Genomic DNA, 23260 nt, shown 5'->3' on the forward strand with positions numbered 1-23260 from the left:
TGTTTCCAGATGAGGGGGGGCGGGGGGGGAGAGAACAAAGAGTAGAGCCAGGACACTTAAAATCAGAGCTATATTCAGCAAATGGCTGCTATTCCAACAGGCTCCGGGTGTTAGTCACTCAGATGCTCTTTCTGGCAAATCTTCTGGAGTTTTGTTTTGCTTTATTTCCTATTTGCTCTCAGTTTTTTACCTTCTCATGTTAGAAAGCATCCCTGCTCCACTCTCCTTCCAGCAGCAGCAGAGGAAACTCATCGACCGAGTGCTTCTCTGAGCCACCCCACCTTATGGATGTGAAGCGATCCCCAGGTGCTGGGTCTGCATCCCACACCTGCATTTGGTGGCACCAACCTCTACTCAAAGCCACCACCTGAAGCTGCCCCTCACATCCCTGCAGTGCTATCTGCACTCCCAGCAGCCCCCATGCCTTGCATCTTCCCACCAAAACCCAAAGGTTTGGGGCCATGGGGGTGGAGAAGAGAATGCAGTAGGACGGTGGGCAGCTTCACATTCCATCACCCCACAGAGCCTGGGTGCTACAGCTCCTGCTGCTCTGCTATGGCCGAGGTGGCCAAGGGGCTGCTACCTGCTCAGCACTGCCTGCTCCTCCACAGCTATTACAGACTATCAAGTAAATGAGACATGTTATAGGAGAGAAAAAGATAGCGAAGAGCCTGTATTTACACAGGAGCCTGTAATGAGTCTGTTGCTGTGCCAGTTCTGCATGCCTGACAAGGCAGACGAGATGAACTTTGGGTCTCCTGCCTTCATTTCATTTCCTTTTCATAAAGCCAAGCACAGCGGCCGCAGATGAATTTTTCTCTCTCCTTTTCTACCCTGAGATGCCCTGATATCACCCAAGTGCACAGGCTGCTTCTGTGCCAACCCAGAGCCACCCCACCCAGCACAGACACCTTCTTCCCCCTCGTGTTCTCTGGGCAGATTCCCTTCCACAAGTCCCTGATGACACACAGCTGGTCCCTTCCATTCATTTTGCTCCCACTATCAACAACTCCTCCAGCAGTGTCTGCAGGGCTGTTGGGACTGAAACCACACAGAAATAGCAAACAGTAACCTAAAAACAGGGAGGGAAGGGAGTTCAAAGCGTTTTCCTGCTGAAAGACAACCCAAGCCTCCTGCAAATAAAACTCTGGAGCTCATCAAGCAACTCTGACCGCTGAGGGTACTTAATAAAGATTACTTTTCTACAGCTCCACTTGCCTGAGGCATCATTTGTTTCTAATGAGATGCTCCATGGGATTTAAACGCATGAGAGCAGAGCAAGCATCAAACCACAGCCATTACTATGATAACAAGCTTTCTGCTCCAAAACTCAATTGCTCAACCCCATATCCCACCCTGGTGATGCTCCTCAGCCATGCCAAGCTGGGCAAACACAGTGCTTGCAGCTACCCTATAAGCATTGCCCCAGATGCTCCGTTGGGAGCTGCGGTGCTTGGGGCACTGCTTGCTGGTCCCCAAAACCCAGCACCAGCTCCTGCCATGGACCTGCACAGCTGGGGTGGCTCTTCCATGGGACAGCAAAGACTTTGCACAAGCACTGCAATACCTTGGTGCCAATGCAACCATTCTTGTGTGATGACTGATATATTTTGGAGTACATCAGGAAAAATAAAGTGCTTCTTTCCAGGGCTGTACCAGGGCCCCAGTGCAACAAGCGTGCCAAAATATTCCACATGCCACCAAAATGGGTAGAAACACAGCAGACGATAAATGCTAGAGGGTTGCAACTGCCAAACTGTGCAAGGGATGTGGAACAAAAGGTTCTGAGATGCAGAAGCCAAATAACACAGTGGACTTTTGCCGACAGTCGGATGGGAAGAAGTACAGAGCAGCTGGGCATGGCCTGAAAACAGCCTTGCAGCAAAAAGGGTAGGGTTACCCTGCCACAGTGCAATGAAATGCTTGTGAACCAGCCCTGGTGCAAAGCAAACGCTATCTGTTGAACACCAGGGAGGGCACACACCTTTTCCTGAGCACAAATCCTGTACAATACTTGCGTCTGCAAAGCAGCGAGATGGGGCAGCTTTTGAGTAACAGGCTGCTGGGTTTGTCTTGCCCAAGAACACGAATTGGGGCTGGGAAGGAGATCCTCAGACAAACCCAAACTGCCACTACACGGCGACTTTTCAGTCTCTGTTATCCCTTGGGGTTGGCAGGAACATCACAGAAGACTTAAGCTCATGTGGGATGAGCCTAGGGCGAGATCGCAGGCATTCATCCTGACTGCACCTCTATGATATGAAAGCAGGAATAAATCCCAGAGGACACAGCACATGCCAATCAGCCCCAGCATCTGCCATGTGCTGCAGCAATCCCCCAGCAAGGACAAATGTGCAAATAGAGCCCCTTCCCTCCATCCCTGCTCTAGCTCCCTCCCTGAACACAAGTGCAGCAGCACAGGATGCACGAGCTCCCAGCATTAGCAGACAGCAGGTGTTCCAATACTTTTCCCTTGTCCATCAGCCCTCTGCATCTCTCATCCTGACCCTCCCTGTCTGCCCTGCTGCATGCTGCAAGCTTTCATGCCCGGGTTCCAGCTCCAGCAGCACACAGCAGAGTCCTACAGCACTGAGAGCTGATGGCTCGGGCTGAGATCAGGTCCTTCCCTCCATGGACAATTCAGGAGCATCTGGAGCAGTTATGCTTTCATGACTATTGCTGAAGAGAGATGAGTCAGAAACACATGTGAGGTGACAGGTGACATCTGCATCGAGGCCAGCTGCAGTTAGCTGGGAGCACCTGGCTGTTCTTTTGCAGTAGACCAGCTCTTGCAGAAGAAGATCATCAGGGCCCATTAATAATTACTAGATTCTCTTCATAATGAAATCACAGCCCTCAAGGTTTGCAGCACTCTCTCTTCCCCTCCTCCTGACAACAGAGAGGTCCTTTCCCAATGCTCCTACATATTGCTCAAGAGGAGATCTGACTCCATCCATGCCAGGAAGCAGAATGCACTGCATGGCCCTGTGCTGGAACAGCCATCCAGGGACATGCAGCGCCCAGAGGAGATACTGCCTTAACCATCCTTCTATTCCATCAGGAAAAAAAGTACCCAAGAAGCTTGAAGAAAGGCCACAGCATGTACCAAGCAGTAAACAAGATCCTCACGGAAGTACAAAGCACTCGTGGGCAAACTTTGCTCTCATGGATGCACTCTGGAGGACGGAGGCACAGATGATCCCTTCCCTTCATACTGTGCACATAGGCTGAGCTTCTCCAGCTGATAAAAACTCAGTTTATTAAATAAGGCAGGACTCCAACAAGGGTAAATCCACAGATAATTTCACTCATTTAAACCTTATTTCATCTCTACCAAATAGACTTATTTCCATTTAACTATCTTAATTCTTTTAGCACTATCCAGCTCCCAAATTGGTTTCCACAGCAGAATTGACATTCAGCCATCATTTTCACATCAAGTCCCATTTAGTTTCTCCAAACCCCTGCAGCGTCTGGAGGTGCACAGGGAATTCATTAGCAGTGTCTTTGGGAAAACTCACCTGCCCTCCTGCAGCCTCAGTGCCACCTGTGAGCTGATCCACGAGCATCTGCCTCTCTGCTTTGTGGAGATGAGTGCTCCTGGGCAACAGGCTAGGATGCTGAAGGCATAGGAAGGGATCTGCCTTCTGTTTCTGCCATTCTGCTGACCATGGTCTGATTTTTGGGACGTCCTGTGCAGAGCCAGGAGTTGGACTTGTCGGTCCTTTTGGCTCCCTTCCCATTCTATGGTTGTACAGTCTGGCCCTGTGCACATCTCCTCCCCATACAGGGCACCCAACAAAGGGCTCTGGGGAAGACGTGCTGCCCTTGGACCTTCCCAACAAAGAGTAGAATCCAGGCTGGGGGCACCCACTTTTCCTCCTGCTACTATTTCATGCACGGGTCGTATCTCAGTTACTCTCTTTTGTCCCCCTCATGCACAATGCAGCAACCAAGCACAGTGTGCAGCTCTATGGGCATCATCCAGAAAGCCAAACCCACTTGGAGCATAGGAAATCCATCCTTCCTTGACTGCCTGCAGGCAGAGCCTGGGGCAGGGCATGCAGGGGGCTGCAGTGTGTGCTGATCACAGGGCTCCCGCTGCACCAGGGCTTTCTGCACAAGTCTGGCTTGGGCTCAGGGCTGGAATTTATTCTGGCAGCTGTTTGGGCAGAAAACCAAGCATCTTTCATTCATGTAATTGACTTTTTATTCACACACACACATATATATGAAAAAATAATGAAAGGAATGACAGAGCAGCTCTTGCTAGGACTGCTTCGACTCCATGAAAGCAAAAGATCACCTTTCTGAACACCTGACTGGCTGAACCCAAGTGCTGCCCAGGGTGTGAGGTGTAAAGCAGAGGGAATGGCTCCCACCTCTGACCCTGGGCGTGGGGATGCCTCTCCATACACACACTGCTGTCCCTCCTCTGATGGCACAGCAGTAACACAGAGCAGCACCAACCCTCTCCCCAGTTCCTCTCCTTACCCCCACTGTCCTGCTTTGTGCTGAATGAGCAGTGTAACTTCCCACTGGGATCTGTCACCATATCACACACGTGTGGCTATATAATGAAGCAAAGCACAACGTGCACTGACTCCCAGTTAAGGGATGGATAAGGCAAAATAGCTCTGCACAGAGGGCTGGGAGATGCTCTGTGTCACCAAATCCACGTCCCATAGCAATGATCTGAGATATCAGTCTGCTAACAATTTCTTATTCCTATTATCATGGCACATCTCCAAGAGGGATTTGTTAAAAATAATAATAATAATAAGGACTTGTGCACATAACTCAGAAAACATGAACTAAATATCAGTTCACCAGATGATGCAAGGAGACACCAACAATGCTCTGCTACACAGGGCCATGCAGGGCAGCAGGAAGCCAAGGGAAGGCTGTTTGCTGGAAGTCTGGTTCCAGGCTGCCTCTTCCCACCCAATCCAGTACCCACAGCTGCATGGCAATGTCTTCCCATGCCCTAGGGGATCCCAAGAACATTTCCTTGACATTGCAGTTCCAGGAGCTCAGCAGGTGTATGAGATTCACAGCCCTTTCAGTACTCCAGGTTTTGGAAAGCCTGCCTAGAAGCAAGGATGAGCGCCTCAGGCTGGTTCTTCTGCTCACACCCCACTGTCATTTTGGGTTCTTGGAGCCTGCTTCTCCCGCACAACGCGCGCTAGGAGGGCTGCTCCAGGATGGGAGCAGAAGGGAAAGCAGAGTTCAAGCCTGAAAATAAGATTTGAAGCACCGTATTTCCCATGCAATCAAGAAAAGAAAGAAAACAGCAATTTTTCCAAGCACAGAGCAGGTTACAGACTGGTCCTGTGCATGCCATGCAAAGAAGGTCACCCCATGGGCCACACTCTGCATTTTGCACCGACAATACCTCTGAAGCTCCCTATAATGCAACACACATACTGCCCCCAGTGCATTCCATTACCAGATGGCTTTCAGGGTTATTTTAAACGTCAGCTTGCACTTCCTTTGAATATTCCAATGTTCTGCTTTCCTTCAGTACGCAGTGCCGACTGATTGGGGAATGGTTTCAGGGCTGCCAGTCATATTTTTCTTTCCTTTTGTGTTTTCTTTTTTCCCTGATTTTTTAAATTTTTTTTTAAAATAAAACTGCATCTTAGAAACAAAACAGAAACTAAACCCCAACCCCTTCCTCAGCTCTCTACCCATCTGCTTCTGACTCCGTTTTCAGAGGAGCTGCTTTAGACCCATTGCTGTGGGAACTGGCTGAGCCCTGAGCCCCTTGAGTCCATCAGACCCAGCTCAGGGCTGTGGGTGTCCCACCCCCAAGATAGGGGCACTTGGGGACATGAGCTCAGGCTCTCTGCCCACCCACATGTAATACAGAAGCTGTGACCTCTGGTGCTTGTTAGAAGGGTTGAGGATGTTCTGTCCCACTCCCACAGCAACATTACTCCTGAAATCTCAACCCCTGCATTCCCTTTTCAGCATCCTAATGCCAGTTGCACTTCCTTACCCTATCCATGTGAAGAAACCCAATATTTCTATTCTGGACTCCCTGGGATGGAGCCCAGCCCCATAGAGCAGTGCTGCAGCTTGGGGCATGCGAAACTAAGGATGTTCCCATGAACCAGCACCTGCTGCTCACACCCTGCATCTGTGCTAAGCACCGAGGCGTGCAGTCGTGTGCTGACGTTGGGCAGCACAAATTGGCAATCTGAACTGTGCTGGAGAATAATTGATATTAAGGATGCGACTTAAGACCCACTGGAGCATTAAGAATTCCTTTAGCCAGTTGTGGAAACCAGCACAGAAGGCAAAAGCAGCCATGGCAGGCAGATTCCCATCTGGCAGGCAGATCCCCCTCTCCCGTCCCAGCTCTTGAAAACTCCTCATTCCCCTGCAGTGCAGGAGGGCAGCCATGCCAGCTCCTCACCATCTGCAGCCCTAGTGCCATGAAGGAGTTCTCACCTTCAATATCCCAGCCATCCTCGTTCTTCAATATCCTCATAACATCCTGTCCATCCCCATCCTTCAATACCCTCACAACAATCCATCCATCCCCATCCTTCGAATCATAACATCCCATCCATCCCCATCCTTCAATATCCATCTGTCCTCATCCTTTGATTCCCTCATAATGCACTTCTCATCCTCACCCTAGGTCCAGGAGGAGGAGGACCTTCCACCAACAAGAGATGTAACCTCAATGCTCCCCAAGCACCATGAAGGGGATGCCTAACAGCATTTCTGCATTTCTGAGCCATTCTGAGCTCTGCAAGCAAAGGGGAGAAGTAATTTTACTTCATGCATCACCTGTGAAAGCTGCAAATGCAGACAGGAAGAGATTAGCTTATCTGCAACAAATAGTTAAAAGAACAGCTGATAGCTCCAGAGAACCGCCAGGAGAGGCAGATCCTTCCCAACAGCAAGTTTCATTATGAGGTTTCTGGATGCATTTCTTTTCCCTAATCCACGCGGGCAGAAGCAGAGATGACAGTGCCTCTTCCTAAGCACTTTTTAATAAAGCCCAGAGGAGAAGCAATGCCTGGGACTCAGTTACAAATGGAGCAGCTTTGAGTTATTAATGTTCTTGTGGGACGCTCAGTTCGGGCTCAAACACTCCTCTCTCATCAACGTGGGGACAAATACATTTGCAACCAAAATCACTTCTTTCTCTGCAAAGAGCTCAGGGGGCTGACACGAGGCGGAGGGAGCTCCATCTCTCAGCGCCTCCTCCAGGAGCAGCGCTCACTTCCCATTTACACAGAAAGAAGTTCCCACCAGGAAACATTAGCGCCGTCGGCATCAAGGCAAATGTGTACAGTCGCCAAAAAAAGTAAAAAAGAACCAAACAAAAAACCAAGACATTTCATTTGCAACACGACAAGAACACAAGCACAAGGCTGCAGCCCCGGCCCCACAGCGGGAACCCAAGGATGGCACTCACCGATGCGCAGGGCGTGTGGGCTGGCAGCCGTCCTCATCAGCCACAGCAGAAGGAGCACCAGAGGCGCCCATACACGGGGCATCTTCCATAAATCCTCATGGAGCCCAACGGTGGTTTGGGCATGACATCACTCTGTGGGGAGAGCACAGCACCGTGAGCACTGCGGAGCAACGATGGGGCGTTGGAGCCGCGACGAGGATCCATTGGACAGAGGGGAGGAGGGAGCAATTGACAGCCCATGAATTGTTTGGGAACTGGAGTCAAACTGGGCCACCAGCTTCTAGCAAAATATGGGAGAGAAACCCAAGGAAAAGTCCAAATATTTCATCTTGGCAACGGTAGCAGTTCCACAAAAACAAATGGAAATCAATATTAAGCCACATCTTATTTCATTCCTTGTATATATATATATATTTTCCCCTTTTAAATTTAAAACAACCTGCAACTTACTGGGTTTGGGATAGGACCAAACACTCATAGCAAAGCACAAATGAAGGGATGGCAGTCAGAGACTGACCAGGACAGAAGCTCCTCTCGCTGCTCCCGCTCCATCTCCTTCCCAACAAGAGGAGACCCTGAGGGTCCATTCTCCCCTCCTCCTGCCAGGCAGTCCCATGCCCAGCACAGAGCTCTGACGTTCAAAATCCCAACACAGACAGAATGCAGAGGGCTCATGAAGAACCCACAAAGCCCTCCCAGGTGCAGGTAACAGCACGCTGTTCCACACAGATCCCCGCCGCGCAGTTCAACACGTCGTTAACAAACACCATTTCCACTAGTTAGATCAAGATTTTGCTTTATGAAAGAAATTCTTGTCCCTCGTCTTGACGAAATTATCTCTGCAGGCAGTAATGTCCTTAAATGCTGATTCTGAGCGTTTCCTGTTGCCTTCTCTCTCCTCCAGCTTTCTGGCAAGCACTCCTGCGCTCTTCCATTCATCAAATATGGGCCCATGGGGATGATATAAGGCAGGGGCTGAGCCCACATTCACTCACCCTCCTACACCATTTTGCTATAGGAAATCCAAGCTCCTGTGCTCTCACATTTAAGAAAATCAGGTGATGGCTCAGGTGTTAGCCAGGCATCCCAAGTGTGCTCTGGTTTCCTGCTCAGCACATGTTAAAGCAGCAGGAGCTGCTCAATCCCACCTGGAAGTCATTACCCCACCCCTGCAAAGGGCAATGGCAATTTTCTCTTTTCAGTGGGAGTCATAGAGTAATGCTTACCAGGGAAAGGCCCAAAAAGGTGAAGCGTGTGGTAAATTGGTTGCTCAGAAGCGTTGGCAGCAGCAGCAGAGGCAAACTGTGGAGCAACATATCATTTGAGCATTTCGAAGCAGTTATTGCAGAACTTTCTAAGCTATTGACAAAGCAGCAGGAGCAAGTTGGATTTACCCATCTGCAAATACTCCACTGGAGCTGTGCGGGGCACAAAGCTCCCAAAGCCCCAAGGTGCTGAGCTGCCCCAAAACGCACGAGCAAGTATCATAGCTGCAACTGCAGGACAGCAGCCTCGTGGGCTGCAGCAGGGAAAAGTAGAGGGAAAACAGCACAGTGGGCACCCGCATGCTGATCCCAATGCAGCACAGACCCAGGACAGAGAGCTGCTCCTGTCTGCAGCCTGGCGTGGTGAAGAGGTGAAGCACACGGTTTGCAGGCACGCAGCTGCCTTTGCATCACCAGCATGGATTTAATAGCAAAGGCAAATAACAAACACAGGGCACCCGCTGTGCCCCGCTCCGTGAGCGGCGGGGCTGCAATTACCTGGAACATGGAGCACAGAGGGGGGCTGCCTTCACCTCAGCATTACCCACTGCTCAGAACAACTTGGCAGCGCTTGGTTTTGTGAGTGCTAACCCGAGGGACAGCTGTCAGCAATAGGAACACACCTTGGGTTCAGCAAACAGCAGCGCAGCCCAGCCTCCCACCGCCCTACAAGGGACCATCTGGTGATGGAGGTGCTCCAGCACTGTGCCTGGGACGAAGAGTAGAACACAAGGATGAGAAAGAGGGCAGGGAGCAGATGCTTCTCCCTTAGCACAGCGTCAGGGCTTCCGTTCTCAAAGCACCGCAGTCCTCTGTGCTCTCCTCATTCCCTCACTGCTCTCGGGTTCCTCTTGTTCTCTGAATTTGGGGATGGAAGGATTATGACAACAAAGTGTTGGGAGCTGTGGGGACACAGCTTTGCAGTTCAGCTCTGGATCTTAGGACAGCTGCAGGCCACGGGCTGCCCAATGCGCTGGCCAAGCTTCGCACAGCACCAGCCTGTCTTCTTTTCCCTTTAATTCTCTCTTCACATTTAGCCTTGAAAATTCAGAAGAAAATAAATCAAGCCTAGATAAACAGTTGTGGGCTCTCTCAGAAGATAAAAGTCTCTAAACACCAAGCAGAATTAAGGACAATATCCCTCTCAGAAGAAGCAATGCGTTCCTGAAGCTACTTATACATTTTTAACGACCGAGCAACAATACTCCTCTCCATCACTATTGCCACATCTTCCTGACACTTCCAGCTTTCCACAGAAAATTTCTTGGCACAGCGAAGAGCCAAAAAGGAGAATAAAACGCTATAATTGCAGAATAAATCCCTCCTGCTGCTGCTACAGCAATAGTGAACCGAACCACAGCTTCATCCCTCTGGAGCTGCCCTGCCAGGGGTGCTCAGGAGAAACAGCTGCACTGCTCAGCGCTGCCAATCCTGCTCTTTCCCTGCAAGCTCGGCACTCATGCCACGTCTGCCTCAGCAAGCACCTCACTTTCCAAACCTACAGTCCCAATGTGAACTCCTTTTGCTTTTACAGAAGCAGACTTTCACCCAAAATGCTACTTTGGAGGTGGCTTTGGCGTTGACGGATCTCTCTCTGCATCCCTCGATGGATGGTGAGAAAATGCAGCTCGAGAAAAGCTGGAGCCGTCCTCGCAGCTGAGACAACACATTTAACAGCTGCAGAGCAGAGAGGAATGCTGAAAAACTGTCGAGAAATATCAACAAATGGCTTCACAGAGCCTCCCCCATTCTTTCAGCAGGCAAAGAGAGCTGCTGCCTTTTGCAAAGCTTTTTCTGTGGAGAGGCTCAAATGTAAACGGAGCTGACGAGAGGGAAAAAGGCTGAAAAGCATTGCAACAGTCGCCTGTTGCAGGGCCAGAGGTTGTGCTGTGAGACCCTTGGGAGGAAGGGAACCACACATCTCCCCCAGAGATGCTGAAATGAGTGCTGAATTAAACTGAAAGCTCGCCCCATGCAAAGCCACGAGCAATATGCTTTCCGCTGCAAAATGTGCAATTAACACAGGTAAATCACTACCATCAGGTATTGTTGCAGTCAAAACCTCAGAGCTGCCCATTTCCTCCCCTTCATCCTCCCCAGCACCAGCACATGCTGACCAACTCCTGTCCTCATTGCTTCAGGGTAAAAACGATGTGTCTCCATCTCAATTCCTCATCCAGACAAGGAATTAAGTCAGATGTTTTGCAGTGCGACCACCTCCAGCCTTAGAAGCACGGGAAGGATCCAGCCTCAGGGCAGGGTTGGGACTGGCATCACCTCACATCACATTGAGGTGGAAAGAAAACAGGAAAAAAGATAAGAAAGAGAATGCTAAGATCATACGTGGGATTCTGTCCCTCCCCCGTGCCCACCATATCAGCAAACAGCAGCAATTAAAAGCCCTGCACACATCTGCTCTGCCCACTGCAGGCACTCCTAATGGGCCCTGGGCTGCTATCATGCAGGAACCATCATGAAAAAGGGAAAGGGGACAGCTGTGGGTAGAAAAACTGCAGGTTTCCTCCCAGCAAGGCCAGCAGCTGCCATCAGTGGGGCTGCCCACATCTAGCTCCTGGCATGAGAGAGTCAGCGGGGTTGGCAAGACCAATAGCATCAATAAGCCCCAACACCAACCTATGTCTGCGACCATGGCACAGATGCTGTCCCTCTGTGGCTCCTGGATGGAAGGAGGCATCCCCAGGCAGTTCCTGAGATGGAACTCCTCACGTAGCTTCTGCTCAGAAAACCATCTCTCCATTCTCCTTCAAACCACCAGTAATTCCATTTCTGTCACTCTCCTGTGCTGTGGTTCTGTTCTGCTGAGCATGTGCACTCCTGGGAAGCTGCTCCCAGTGGTGTGTTTGCAGCCATTGAACCTTTGACAAGGAGTGGTCTTGAAAACCACCAACTTCCCCTTTGAAAAGGTTTGGTGTTCTCCTGACCCACGGGGGGTATTTCCCCACAGGATGCCCTTCCATCAAAATGCTGTGATGGAAACACTTTGGCTCTCTAAAGAGCAGAATCCCACTGTGCTGAGCCCCACTCCAGAGCCCATTGTGCAGAAGAATCACTCCCAGCAGGTCCCCATACACACAAGGGAAGTCCTAAAACATGAACCAGGGGGAGAAAAAGCCCCTAAAAGCGTCAGCCCAATCTCAGGGTTGCAGGGAAGAGGCAGCTCTGTTTCCTGCACATCCGTGGCAGATTCAGTATGAGAAAGAAGGGAAAACGAAGAAGTCTCCACCACCTCAACCTGTGCAAAGCGCTTTATGGCCTCTGCTCCTCTTACAGCCACCAAACCTAAAGGGAAATAAATAGGTTCATGTGCCATCCACGATCCAGAGAACAGTGTGAGCCATTCCAGCCCCAAAAGCCCCAATCAGAGGCTGGAAGGGGACGTGTGGGACACGCTGAGATTGCGAGGTGTGTTGGTTGGTGTGTACACTACAATGCAGCGTGGATTTGGGGTGTGTGTGGGGACAACACAGCATATGGCTCTGAAGGAGGTGGGAACAGGGATGGCTGAGCTGAGAAGGAGCACACACAAACAGTGGGGTGGGATGGGATGGGAGCAAAGGGGGAAAGCCCGCACAGAGCACAGAACTGCACAGGCGTGCAGAGAAAACATCCCAGAGCAGCGAGTTGCCCACATACCCTGCTGCTTTGCTTCCATCACTGCCATAACACTCACAAATCCCACACAGCTTTAGGCTTCACGTATGGTTCTGCCTCAGTTACAAACCACCTTTCTCCTGTTTGCAGAGGGCCAACAGCCCCGCTCCTCAGTGCAGAACTCGCTCAGACTGAGCTGCCTCTGCAGGAGACTGAAGCTCTCCATGGGCAACTGCCCCACAGATCCACGTGCAGCCTCCCTGCTCACACCCCACAGACCCAAGTGTGGCCGCTCTGTCTTTGGGGTGGCTGCATTTGCATCTATGGGCCACACGTGGATCTGCAGGACAGATTGACAGTCGGACTTGACGATCTTAGAGGTGTTCTCCACCCTCAATGATTCTGTGGTTCCAATTGCAAAAATTCCCTTTGTGTCTGCATTGTGTTATGAGCAGAGGAACGACACACACCTGTGGGTTTTGTCCTCAGGCTCAATGGGCAGTGAGCACAGACCAAGACCACATCAGTTCAACAAAGCATCATGCAGTTACCAAGCTCCTGGGGTGCCAGAGGGGAGATGAGCCTTTTGGCTGCAAAATCCCACAGATCCAAACCCACTGCAGCCTTCCACCAATGCCCAACCACTCTTCCTTAAGCTGACAGCAGCTTTTCAGCCCGAGAATGGCTCAAAGCACTTATAAAGAGAGATTTTTACGAGCACTCCCCAATCCTTCCCAGCTCCTTTTCTTCGACGCGTTGAAATAATTAAAGTCTTCCATCAAATTATGCTGAAGATCTCTATGAAAAGCCTTTAATTTCCATTCGCTTAATGTAACTCCATCCGCCAGATGAACTCTGTGGGGGGCTTTTTTGTTTGGAATTTTTCTTTTTTCATCTCTTCCCTTTTTTTTTTTTTTTCCCATGCTGGGAAATGTTAATTCGATTTCCCCCTGGCTGGAATTCAGGGCCATGCAGGGTGCTGTCAGCCCCACACACTATGGGGTGATCTCTAGCTCCCTTTAACTTCAGTGGGTGCGTTTAATCAGTTCCTGGGGGATGCAATGAATCTCTGTGCAGGGCTGCAATGGGAGCAAAGCTCCAAGTTCACAAGGAACATGAATGCCAGCACTGCCCTGACCCTACAGGAGGAGATACCCACGGTGCTGCGCAGCAGAAAAGGGAAGGGTTCAAGTTTTATCTAAACAGGGGAGATTGCCAAGCTGACCTTGTGCTCATGGCCTGCAGGGATTTCCAGCTGATAGAAATAGATCTTTCCACCATAGAGATCTTTTCAGCTGATAAAGTCCTTAACGAAGAGGGGGCTCCCCAACAGAGAGCCACTGCCTATCTCCAGCAGCTGGGCAAACCACCACACAGTGCTCATAAGAGCTGCAGTGGTCACACCTGGACCAGTCCATAGAAATGCCAACATGAAGGACAAAGGAACCGAGCCTGCAAGCAAACCAAACCACATCTCCATTCCCCTGTTGTTATTCCCACAGGAGTTTCACTGCTTGGAAGCCCTTTTGTCTCTACACAAAAAAAAGTCTCCTCAGACCATCGCCGGTCTGCTCATCATCACGGATGCTGCACGTCAGCATCTCAGGAGGGCGAGTTCACCACTGCTGAATGCCTACACCTGATGGATTTTCTCAGTGTTGGGGACATCCTACAGGTGCTGGTGCAGCTCTGTGCATTGGGTACCTGGACCAGCACACACACACAGCAGTCCCATAGGAGTGTTGCTATATCCAGGGTTCAACTGGAACAGCAATGCTGTCATACAAACCAGAGCAGCTGAAGCTCGGATTGGACCGAGGAAGACAAGAGGCTGCTCAGTGATCTGGCAGAGGGACAAAGGCATGTTGGAGGAGCAGCAAAGTAGATAGAATTCAGCCCTTACACGTGGTGTGACCACACTAATGTGAGGATTATGTCCCTGTCAGCTGATAAGCACAGGGACGGCCTGCAGCCCCTTCCTCATGGAGCTCAGGGGCCAGACATCACTCAGGAACGCGATGCTATGGAGAGCACGGGGCCATGTCCTCATGCAGCCACAAGGTCTGCTCATTTCCAGGGGCTGAGTGAACTGCAGGAGCTCTCAAGTCCAAGAAAAAAAAGAAAAAAAAAAAACTAGCAAATTTATGGCACCTCTGCTGATGCTTTGTGAGCAATTTACAGGAGTAAAAGCACAGGCACATGGTGCTCAGAGCAGATGCTCAGCAGAAGAGTGAGGCTGTTTATAATCTCCTGCTTGATTTCGTCGCTGTAAGAACAGAGCAGATGCTAGGAGACGGGGTTAGGAACACTCTGTGGGGTCTCATGGCTAGCAAGTACACATGGGTGAGAGGCGTGAGTTTCTGATCTGGGCTGGACTGAGAAATCAAACTCCCAGCAAAACCCCAGGGCTGGGAAAGGCAATGACTCCAGCAAGGCAAAGCACAACACCAGGGGTTTCATCAACATGACCGCTGCTTGGATCAACTGTTTTCTCTCTTAACGCATTAATTTCACCACCTGGACTCAGTGAGAATAACACTGCAGATCTCTCCAGTGAAGAGCTTTGAGGTCTCATGATGAAGAGCGCTCTGCAGGACTCATCCATCATCATTAGCTCCAGTCAGGAACAACCTAGAGGCTGGAAAACTCGAGCAACTCTTTTCCAGCTGCATTTGGAACACATTCTCTTCCTCAAATCACACTAAACCTGTGCCCTGAGCTTAACATCTAATACAGCGAGGAAATAACACGTTTTCACCACATTTCACTGCAGCTCAGCCGTTCCCATTTCCCTCCACGACTGAAGACGTGAAATTCCAAACTGGTAAAAGTTCACTGCAAACACAGCCCAAATGGATGATGCAAGGCTCCATGAGATGCTCTCATCAGACAGAGATTTCCCAGTTCAAGCAGTGTTCACAGCTCATCACTAATGACTGAGGACATGCAGCGCAGTGCTGGTACCACTCTGCCCCCAGTCACCACTATGGATAGCACAGGGTTGGAGGTAATTAATGGCATGTTAACTAACCTGTTGGTCATCTGCTGCACCTACAACTCATTTCTGCCCTGTGCAAACAGAGTGGATTTGCTGGAGTTAAGAGAGGAGGCTGAGCAGCCCTCTCTGAACGCTCACATCCCAATAAACCTGACATCAAGCTGTGCTCACTGGATGGCACAGCAACATCCCAATTTTCTTCTTCCCACCGAAACGAGCCAAACCAAACACTGCAGACACAATGTCACCGAATGCAGCTGGCAAGCTTCTTTCAGGCTTTGCCCTCTCTGCGTCAGGACTCTGCGGGAGCCCAGCAGACCTAAGAACTAGGATGGCATTTTCAGAGCATTCAGACGTGATTTGGGTTCAGCAGCAACCGATGCAGGGTTGAGAAGTACAGAGAGGACAGAGCCTCACCCACGTCCTCTAGATGTCCCAGCAAAATATGGCCCAGATCTCTACATGCTCAAGGAGGGAAGAGGCCCAAGTTTCATGGCTTCCTTCCCATTTTAAGCTCTGCATGGGGCTGCGAGACACAAAATCAGAGCTTAGTAGTCTGCAGGGGAATCCACTTCCCAGGAAACGAGACACTAAAAATAACAGATGCTTCCCCAAGGGCTCCTAGCTCAGTTTGGTAGACCCAAGGGGCAGACGTTCTTAGACTCACAGCCAGGGAAATTTTGGTAATGCCTCCAAAATTGCCTTGCAGGTTTTTCAGGGTTCACCCATCAGCAATGTCTGACACAGCAATGGAGATGAAGACTGTGTGGGTGGGTACACACTGGTGCCTGCTAGTGAGGCTGTAAAAGATAACACACACAGCAGCGTGGTAGTTTGGTCTACTGAATTGAGACTCCAGGAATCCACTTTTAGCTCTTCAACTGCCCTGTTCCCTATCTTTAAATAACTCACTACCTCTTCTTCCCACCATTCCCCAACTATGAAATGGATCTTCTTGCCTTGGGACTGCATGGATCTATCCAAATGAGCTACAGCAACACTTCCTCTGTCACACCATATGCTTACCTTGAAGTCCCGACATCGATTCAAAGGTGGATCGCAGTGACTCTGCATGGAGGGGAGATGCTTTCAGCTCTTTCTCAGAGTGCACAGAAACATATGCACATGCTGACAAGGTCGCACTCCCTTCCTAAGGAGGTTTGGGAGTTAAGACGAGAAACACCAGAGAAAAATGAAATCTCGTTATAGAAAAACCCAACAAGCTTCCTATACACACACACACAGAGCTCGCAGCACTCAGGTGGAAAACTCATCCATTTGGAGAACATATGCCCACAGAAGCTTGATTCGATAAGATGCGAGGCACCTGGCCCTGCTCCAGCACAACCTCCAGACATGTGCTCACACCACAGCTCACTTCAGTGCCTGGCTTTGGGGCTCAGACAACGCTCAAATAGGAAGGAGGAAGGCACCCAAGCATTTGGCTGAGTGGGAATCACAGGGTTTGACACCAAACCCCAACAGTGGATCTACTTCAGGCTTTGTGGCACACAGACAGAAGGCTTGAGAGCAGTCTGAAACTGCTGTCAGAGAGTTATTGGTCTCCAGAGACTGAAGTCAGATGCTATCATCTTCTCCGTCCACCTCCATCTCTGTTACCATTTTATCGTGAACATTTGTGATTTAATTTCTGCCTCCCCCAAGCTCTTTTCTTTTCCAGCCCCACTAAAATCTGGATGGCTTTAAAATCCTTGCGTGCCTTGATGAGAGAAGGGCAGAAACAGCTCCTTTGGGTGCAATGGATTACATTCTCCTGCAGTGTGCCTACAAAGTCAAAACCAGATTCTTCCTTTTTACAAGAACACATTCAAAGCCCGTTGATTCAAGCCTTCTTCATTACCTTCAGAGTCTCTGAGACAACTTTTTGGATCAAGGTTTCTAATACAACATTCAGGTGTGTGCCTGTACCTGCTCAGCCAGCCAGCCCAGCACTGCTCCCCGCATACCAAGCCTGACTTCTTGAGTCAAACACATCCCAGAAAAACTCTCTCCCTCCCAGATTCGCAACCCTTGCTCCCCCCATCACCACTGAACTCAGCATTTCACCAACGTGCACAGGGGTGATTCCTCCCAGCAGGCTGGGAGCATTATGGAGGTTGGAATCCCTCCCTAGGAGCAGTTACAGACCATTACTAAGCTGAACCTGGGGACTCATCACCAAGGTTATTGCTCTGGAAGCAGCTCTTGCTGCCTGCTATAGAAGCTGAAGATGAGGACTTAAGCTTATGATTGCGACAGTCTGGAGGTATGGAAACTTCCATGCGCAGAGAACGATAAGAGCTCAGTTATGGCTCCTGCCTGACCATTCCAGTCCACTTCAATTGCTGAGGCAGTCATCGGATCATCCAACCTGATCCCATCAAGATCGTTGAGCAAAGCCATCCACTAGAACGTGTCATCACACAGGCTTTGCAGAGCTGGCAAGCAGGCCAGCACAGTACAGACACCCCTACAGCAGAGAAGGATGGACACCCACTGTGCCAAAGCCTACAAGAGAGTAAATTTCCAACCACAAGTGGGTGGAGGAACAGGACTGTACTTCTCCCTCCTCTAAAAGGGTTTCCTCGTAACAAATAACCATTAACCTCCAAGATGGTACCCACACCACGGCAGCTACCAGATTTTCCTCCATCATCTTATTCCAGTCTGTCGTAACCCAGCTCCAGCCAGTTACCCATCAGCCACACTCCCAGAAGCATCAAAATTTTGCTCAAGCCAACCAAGCATGCCACTGTGAAAGCATAACTCTCCCTCTCACACGGTGTTTCCTGCTCCCAGACAGTCCCAACCCAAAACAGATAAGCAGAAAGACAGCCCCACGATCCAAAACCTCAATATCCGAGCACAAGAGCAGCGGTGAGCAGACAGATGGAAACTCATCAGCGAGCAGAAGGCAGCAGTGAGATCACCACGATGCCTGGGAGAAGCAGTACCCCAGATTTATGTCCAGGTTCGAGCGTCTGCTGGAGCAGAAGGTCAGAGGAACAGCCCTGCCTGCCAGAGAAGAGGAGCAGTAAATTCTGCTTCCTACCACAGCTGGCCTGGAAGTTACAGAGGGTGAAATTGTTCTGTTACGCCATCCTGAAGGATGACATGGTTTTCCCAGAATGTTCTTGCTCCCATCGCTCTAAATTTCAGACCCCGTATGGGACTACTGAAATCCACAGCTGCATCTTCTGGGCTGCGTTACTATAAGAAGATAAATTGGACTCAAAGAAGAAAGTAATTTAAGACAAAACCAAGCCACAACAAGTTAGATCGATCACCGACACAAGCACAGGATACTGCTTCTAAGGTGGGGAGACACAGCCAAGCAGAGCAGGTTGAAATCAGGTGGCCAGCTTGCAGCTTAATGTGAGCCCACCAAAATTTGAGGGAGAAGGAGACAGTTTCATGTAAACACAACTGAGGGAAACAATAGAATCAGTGGTTTGCCAAAGGAGAAAAAAACACAGTCAAGTTCTGAAGAAAAAATGGATTTTAATGTGTTTCAATTAATAAAGCGCATTTCCGCTCATCAATATTTAGAAAGTCTATAAATACCGAGCTTGCCAAGTCTTAATTACTACGGGTTGCTTCTTCCTCCCTCCCCTTCCGAAAAAGGCATCAGAAGTGCAGCTCTGTATCTCCACATTGGTGGGAATGGCAGCGCCCAGTGCTGTTAATAAGAGGCTGCCCACAGCCTGCAGGATCTCAGCCCTTCCCACGGGGACTTTCAACCCATTCTCATGCTCCAATTTTCATTCATCAAAAAATAATAATAATAAAACCCTTTCATCAAACATGCAGAGTAGATTGATACACACATGCTTTCCCCCTCCTTTAATGATTCTGCCAAAGGAGAAAAATAACTCAGATGTGGCCAAGAACGAACATTTAAAAGTGTTTGTTGGTTTATAGCCATTCATTGCACTTAATTATAGATGTGTTATAACTTGCGTGGTCTTCCTTCTTTTTTTGAGCTGAGTTACAGCACCAGCCACAACCACACACTTCCACCGCCAACAACAGCGTTGCAGCAGATCTTGCTAGGCAATCATTTCCCAGAGCTTCTTGCCACGAGCAACGCAACCAACACAGATGCTCGTCACCTTCTGCAGTCCTCAGGAAACCCAGGAGACCTGAGCAAGAGGCAAACACCTGCTGATGGGCAGTGAGCCATCCCCATGCAGGGCTCACAGGGCACCCTCAGGATACCATGTTTTTGACCCTGTAAGTTTAGGAGCAGATCAATGGATGCCAAGATTCCATGCGAATGCAGCTGGGTGCTCAACTAGATGCATACGTGATAACAAAGAACCTTCCCATCACAGATGGACCTCAGTGGGATGGCATGCACTGGATGGCACAGGGCAAAGAGGAGAAAAAGCCTTCCCTGGGTTCTACCAGGTCAACTTCCATCAGCCCTCTCTCCAGTAACAGACCATTTCCCACCAATGCAGCAAGATGGCAGCTTCATGCTCAGGAACCCACCTCATCATCCTCCACCTCTTCCTTCCTCACATCTCCCTGTTGTTTGTGCACTTTGCTTCAGCTCTCCAACCAAAAGGGGAAAAAAAAAAAAGGGGGAGGGGGATTAAGACATAAAAGTCTATTGATTGATTTAAAATTATGCTTTGAAACAAAACCCTCTGGATTGGAAAGCTTGTATTTCAATGAGAAAAAAGGGACGGTGGAAGTCAGGAAACACACCGAGAAATAAACAGCCTCGTCTCAGAGCACATATTTCCTCTTCATTATGCCCCTGAGAAGGTGTTAATATACAGCCTACAATATATTAATCACCCCTCTAACTTCCAAATGCGAAATGCATCATTAACATTCATGTTGTTTTCAATTAGTTTGCTGTATGGGAAGGAGGGGGAACAAAGACAGGTTCCTTCACTAAATTTTGTTCCATTTGCAAAGCGTGGGGGTCATAAAAAGCAGCCTGAGTGAAACTCCTGCAATCTCCCCATCCACATGGGTCTGACAGCACGATGCAGAGAGCCCTCTAATTGATGTGGTCATTAGGAAAAGCCGATGCCATGGATAACGTTTGCAGGCAAGTGGGTAATTTAGGAGCCTACATTCCATTTTCAGGAGTGATTCAAGCACTCTGGGACAGATTTTAAAAGGATATCAGCCACCAAAATAGGCAGATAAACACCTTGTGGGATTGTTAAGATCCCCTGAACTAATAAAGGTCCCGACTCCTATTGATACTTCCATTTAAAAAGAAGGGCACTGAAGCTATTTTGATCCAAAGCCAAAGGCGTTCTCCATATAAAACAAGCTTTGGGGAAAACCTGCTTGTTTATCACCCTTGAGAGCTGTTTGGGCAAAAGCTGTGACATTTCACATCCAGCCAAACCCTTCAGACCGTCCTGGCCATTCTGTCAAGGACTCCATCCAACAGCAAAGCTGAAGCAGTCCAACAGAACTTATTGACAAAACACTTTAAGGCTGGATTCTCCTCCCGATCCCACTCCCAGCTTACTTCCTCCCCAGAACAACCAGCCATGGGCTTCCTAAACATCCCAACTCCAACTACAGCACATCTTTCAGGAAAAGCATCCCACTGCAACGTCAAGTTGCCGTGCAAGGACAGCTGGCCACAAGCCTTAGGAGCAAAATTACAGCTTCTAACGACTCTCACTGTTCAAAAACAGCTGTCTGATTTCTAGGCAGGGTTTCTTGAGCTTTAGTTACATGCAAATAGTTCTAACTGTATTTTCTTAGACAAAGGCTTGGAGTCACTTTGCCAGCACGATTTTGTGATGAGAAATCGGACACTGTGAGCCCAGGAAGATGCTTCACATCTGAGATCCCACCTCCAAAAGGAACACAGTCCAGCTCCTCTGTGCTGACTTTAAGGGGACGCCACAGAAGGGAGGCGGGATGGACTCAAATTGAGGTTTGCATATCCAAGTTCATCCCTCCCCAAAATATCATCCCTGGAGGTGTTTAGGAACCGTGGAGATGTGGTACTTATGGACATAGTGGGCATGGTGGGGGTGGGCTGGGCTTGGGGATCACAAAAGGCTTCCCCAACTGTAACGATTCCAGGATTCCATCTCGCCCCCACACCAGCAGACAGCTCAACACCAGAGGTCCAAATGATGCACCCAAGGCGAAACAGCAGAAATGGGGTTGCCCTCATGTTCCAGTTACAAGGATGCAGCACTGGGTCTGCAATGCTCCCAGCTGCCATCCCAACCTGCATGCAGAAGCAGGGTTCCTGGGTCCAGTGGCAGCCCCGTGTATCAAGATTCAGCTGCTTATCCCCCCTGGGAGAAGCAAGAATCAAAAACCTCCCAGACAGACAAAGGGAAAGACAAATACTGAGCCCTTTCTAATTAACAGGAGTTACATGCATCTTCCTTTAACTGTGACAGCAAATTCCACTTAATCCTCCTCATTATGTCACGTGAGCCCTTCAACAAAACAGCCTTTTATTTACAAGAGACACTGCCAGCAAAAGCTGAGCCCAACACCCAGCCCCAAACCACAATCCCTGCTGCCCACGGTCCTCCCTGGATGGGCACAGCATCCCATGGGGATCAGCCAAGCCAAAAAACTACCTCCACTGCCGAGATCTGAAACCACCCAGAGGAACAGGTTGCTATGGTTGCCAAGATTTAATCCAAATTGATACAGGTGAAAAAAAAAAAAAAAAAAAAGAAAGAAAGAAAAACGTAGTGATTAAAAATAAATAAATAGACAAATCTGGGCCTTGCGCCATGAAAAATGTGAAGTTGTCCTTGACTCCAGAAGCAAATGAGGCATGAAATGTTTCAAAATGTGATATTGAATATAAGGATGTATTTAATATTTTACAAGACTGGAAGTCTTGTAACAAAGGAGTCGGATAATAAATCAAGCTGAGAGGGGGCAGTTCTCCCCTCCTCTCCCCTCTCCTTACCTCTCCCTGGGCTCAGAGCTGGGTCTGAGTGGCTGAATCATTTCCTGGAGACAAGAAAGCCGAACATCGCTCACCAGAACACTGGAAGTGCTTCATTTGTCCATCAAGAGCAATACATTCTCATTAATCATCTATTCTGCTTGAAAGTCACTGTTAATTTCTGAAGACGTCTATTCTCCACAGCTATTCCTACAGAAAGGGCATGAAGGCTTCAGGCGGAGCTCTACATAAAGGAGACCTCTGCAATCAATTCATTTCACCAATTGGCTTAATTGCTTACCTGGGTCACCGGTTATCAATTCACCCCTGGTTATCTGCAAAGGAACGGTTGTCCATTGACTCTCCCATCCTGATTTTACACCCACGACTTCTCCTCCTCCATTGGCTGCCAAATGTCAAAGCCGGAGAACGGCAGCTGCCACCCAACAGCCCTGGGGCTGGGGATCCATCCCGTGGGTTCAGCAGAAGGGATCGTGCTCAAGAGATGGAGCACATGTGTCACTCAGCACTGCCCAGACACACACATGTGCGCTTTTTATCGCTGCTTTAACATCAAACAAAATGGAAAAGGAGCAGCGATTTACGGCCTTTACGTCAACAGCCCGACTCCCCCGGGGTCACCCCAAAGGAGCACACCTCCCAGACTCTATTTCTAACCCTCCTTCCTATGGCAACCAGCCGCCCACAGCCCCCAAGAACCCACCCGCCACCTGCAGCCCCACCTGGCAGGGTCAGCTCCCTCCAGTATTTTGGTTCCACGAAAATAGCTGTCAATAGGCAGTCCCTCAGCATCCTCGCAGGCAGGCAGGATGCCACGCAAGCTCCATTCTTAATAGAGAATTTACACACAATAGCCTTTCTGAAGCTTTTTTCACTGCCGGGGCATTCAGTCTAAGCTTATTTAGTTATCAGAGAATCCAACCACGAGAAAGAAATCCATGGGAAACCAGGCTTCATTACTTGCAGCGCTGATGATTCCACCTCGAAGACCGCGAGGGAAAAGAAAAACATCGGTGCTTGAAGTG

At 49.4% G+C, this 23260-nt stretch overlaps 1 protein-coding gene across 2 annotated transcripts in view; it reads right to left on the reverse strand.

Annotated features, from left to right (window-relative positions):
- Nucleotides 1-23260, reverse strand: part of GRIK4 (glutamate ionotropic receptor kainate type subunit 4) — a 124338-nt gene that overhangs the window by 81442 nt on the left and 19636 nt on the right. The window contains exons 1-3 of one of the 2 annotated variants that reach the window (XM_042832076.1): nt 9324-10119; nt 8662-8737; nt 7436-7567 (exon numbers count right to left, since the gene is read on the reverse strand). In XM_042832076.1, coding sequence (XP_042688010.1) covers nt 7436-7517 — 82 coding nt within the window. In that variant the 5' untranslated portion in view covers nt 7518-7567; nt 8662-8737; nt 9324-10119. Of the gene's footprint in view, nt 1-7435; nt 7568-8661; nt 8738-9323; nt 10120-23260 lie in introns of those variants that run through there. The other variant, XM_042832075.1, reaches the window with a different exon arrangement.

This window comes from Centrocercus urophasianus, unplaced genomic scaffold (assembly GCF_019232065.1).
Source record: "Centrocercus urophasianus isolate 14NV4802_14NV808 unplaced genomic scaffold, USGS_Curo_1.0 seq_37, whole genome shotgun sequence".
Taxonomy (NCBI): domain Eukaryota; kingdom Metazoa; phylum Chordata; class Aves; order Galliformes; family Phasianidae; genus Centrocercus; species Centrocercus urophasianus.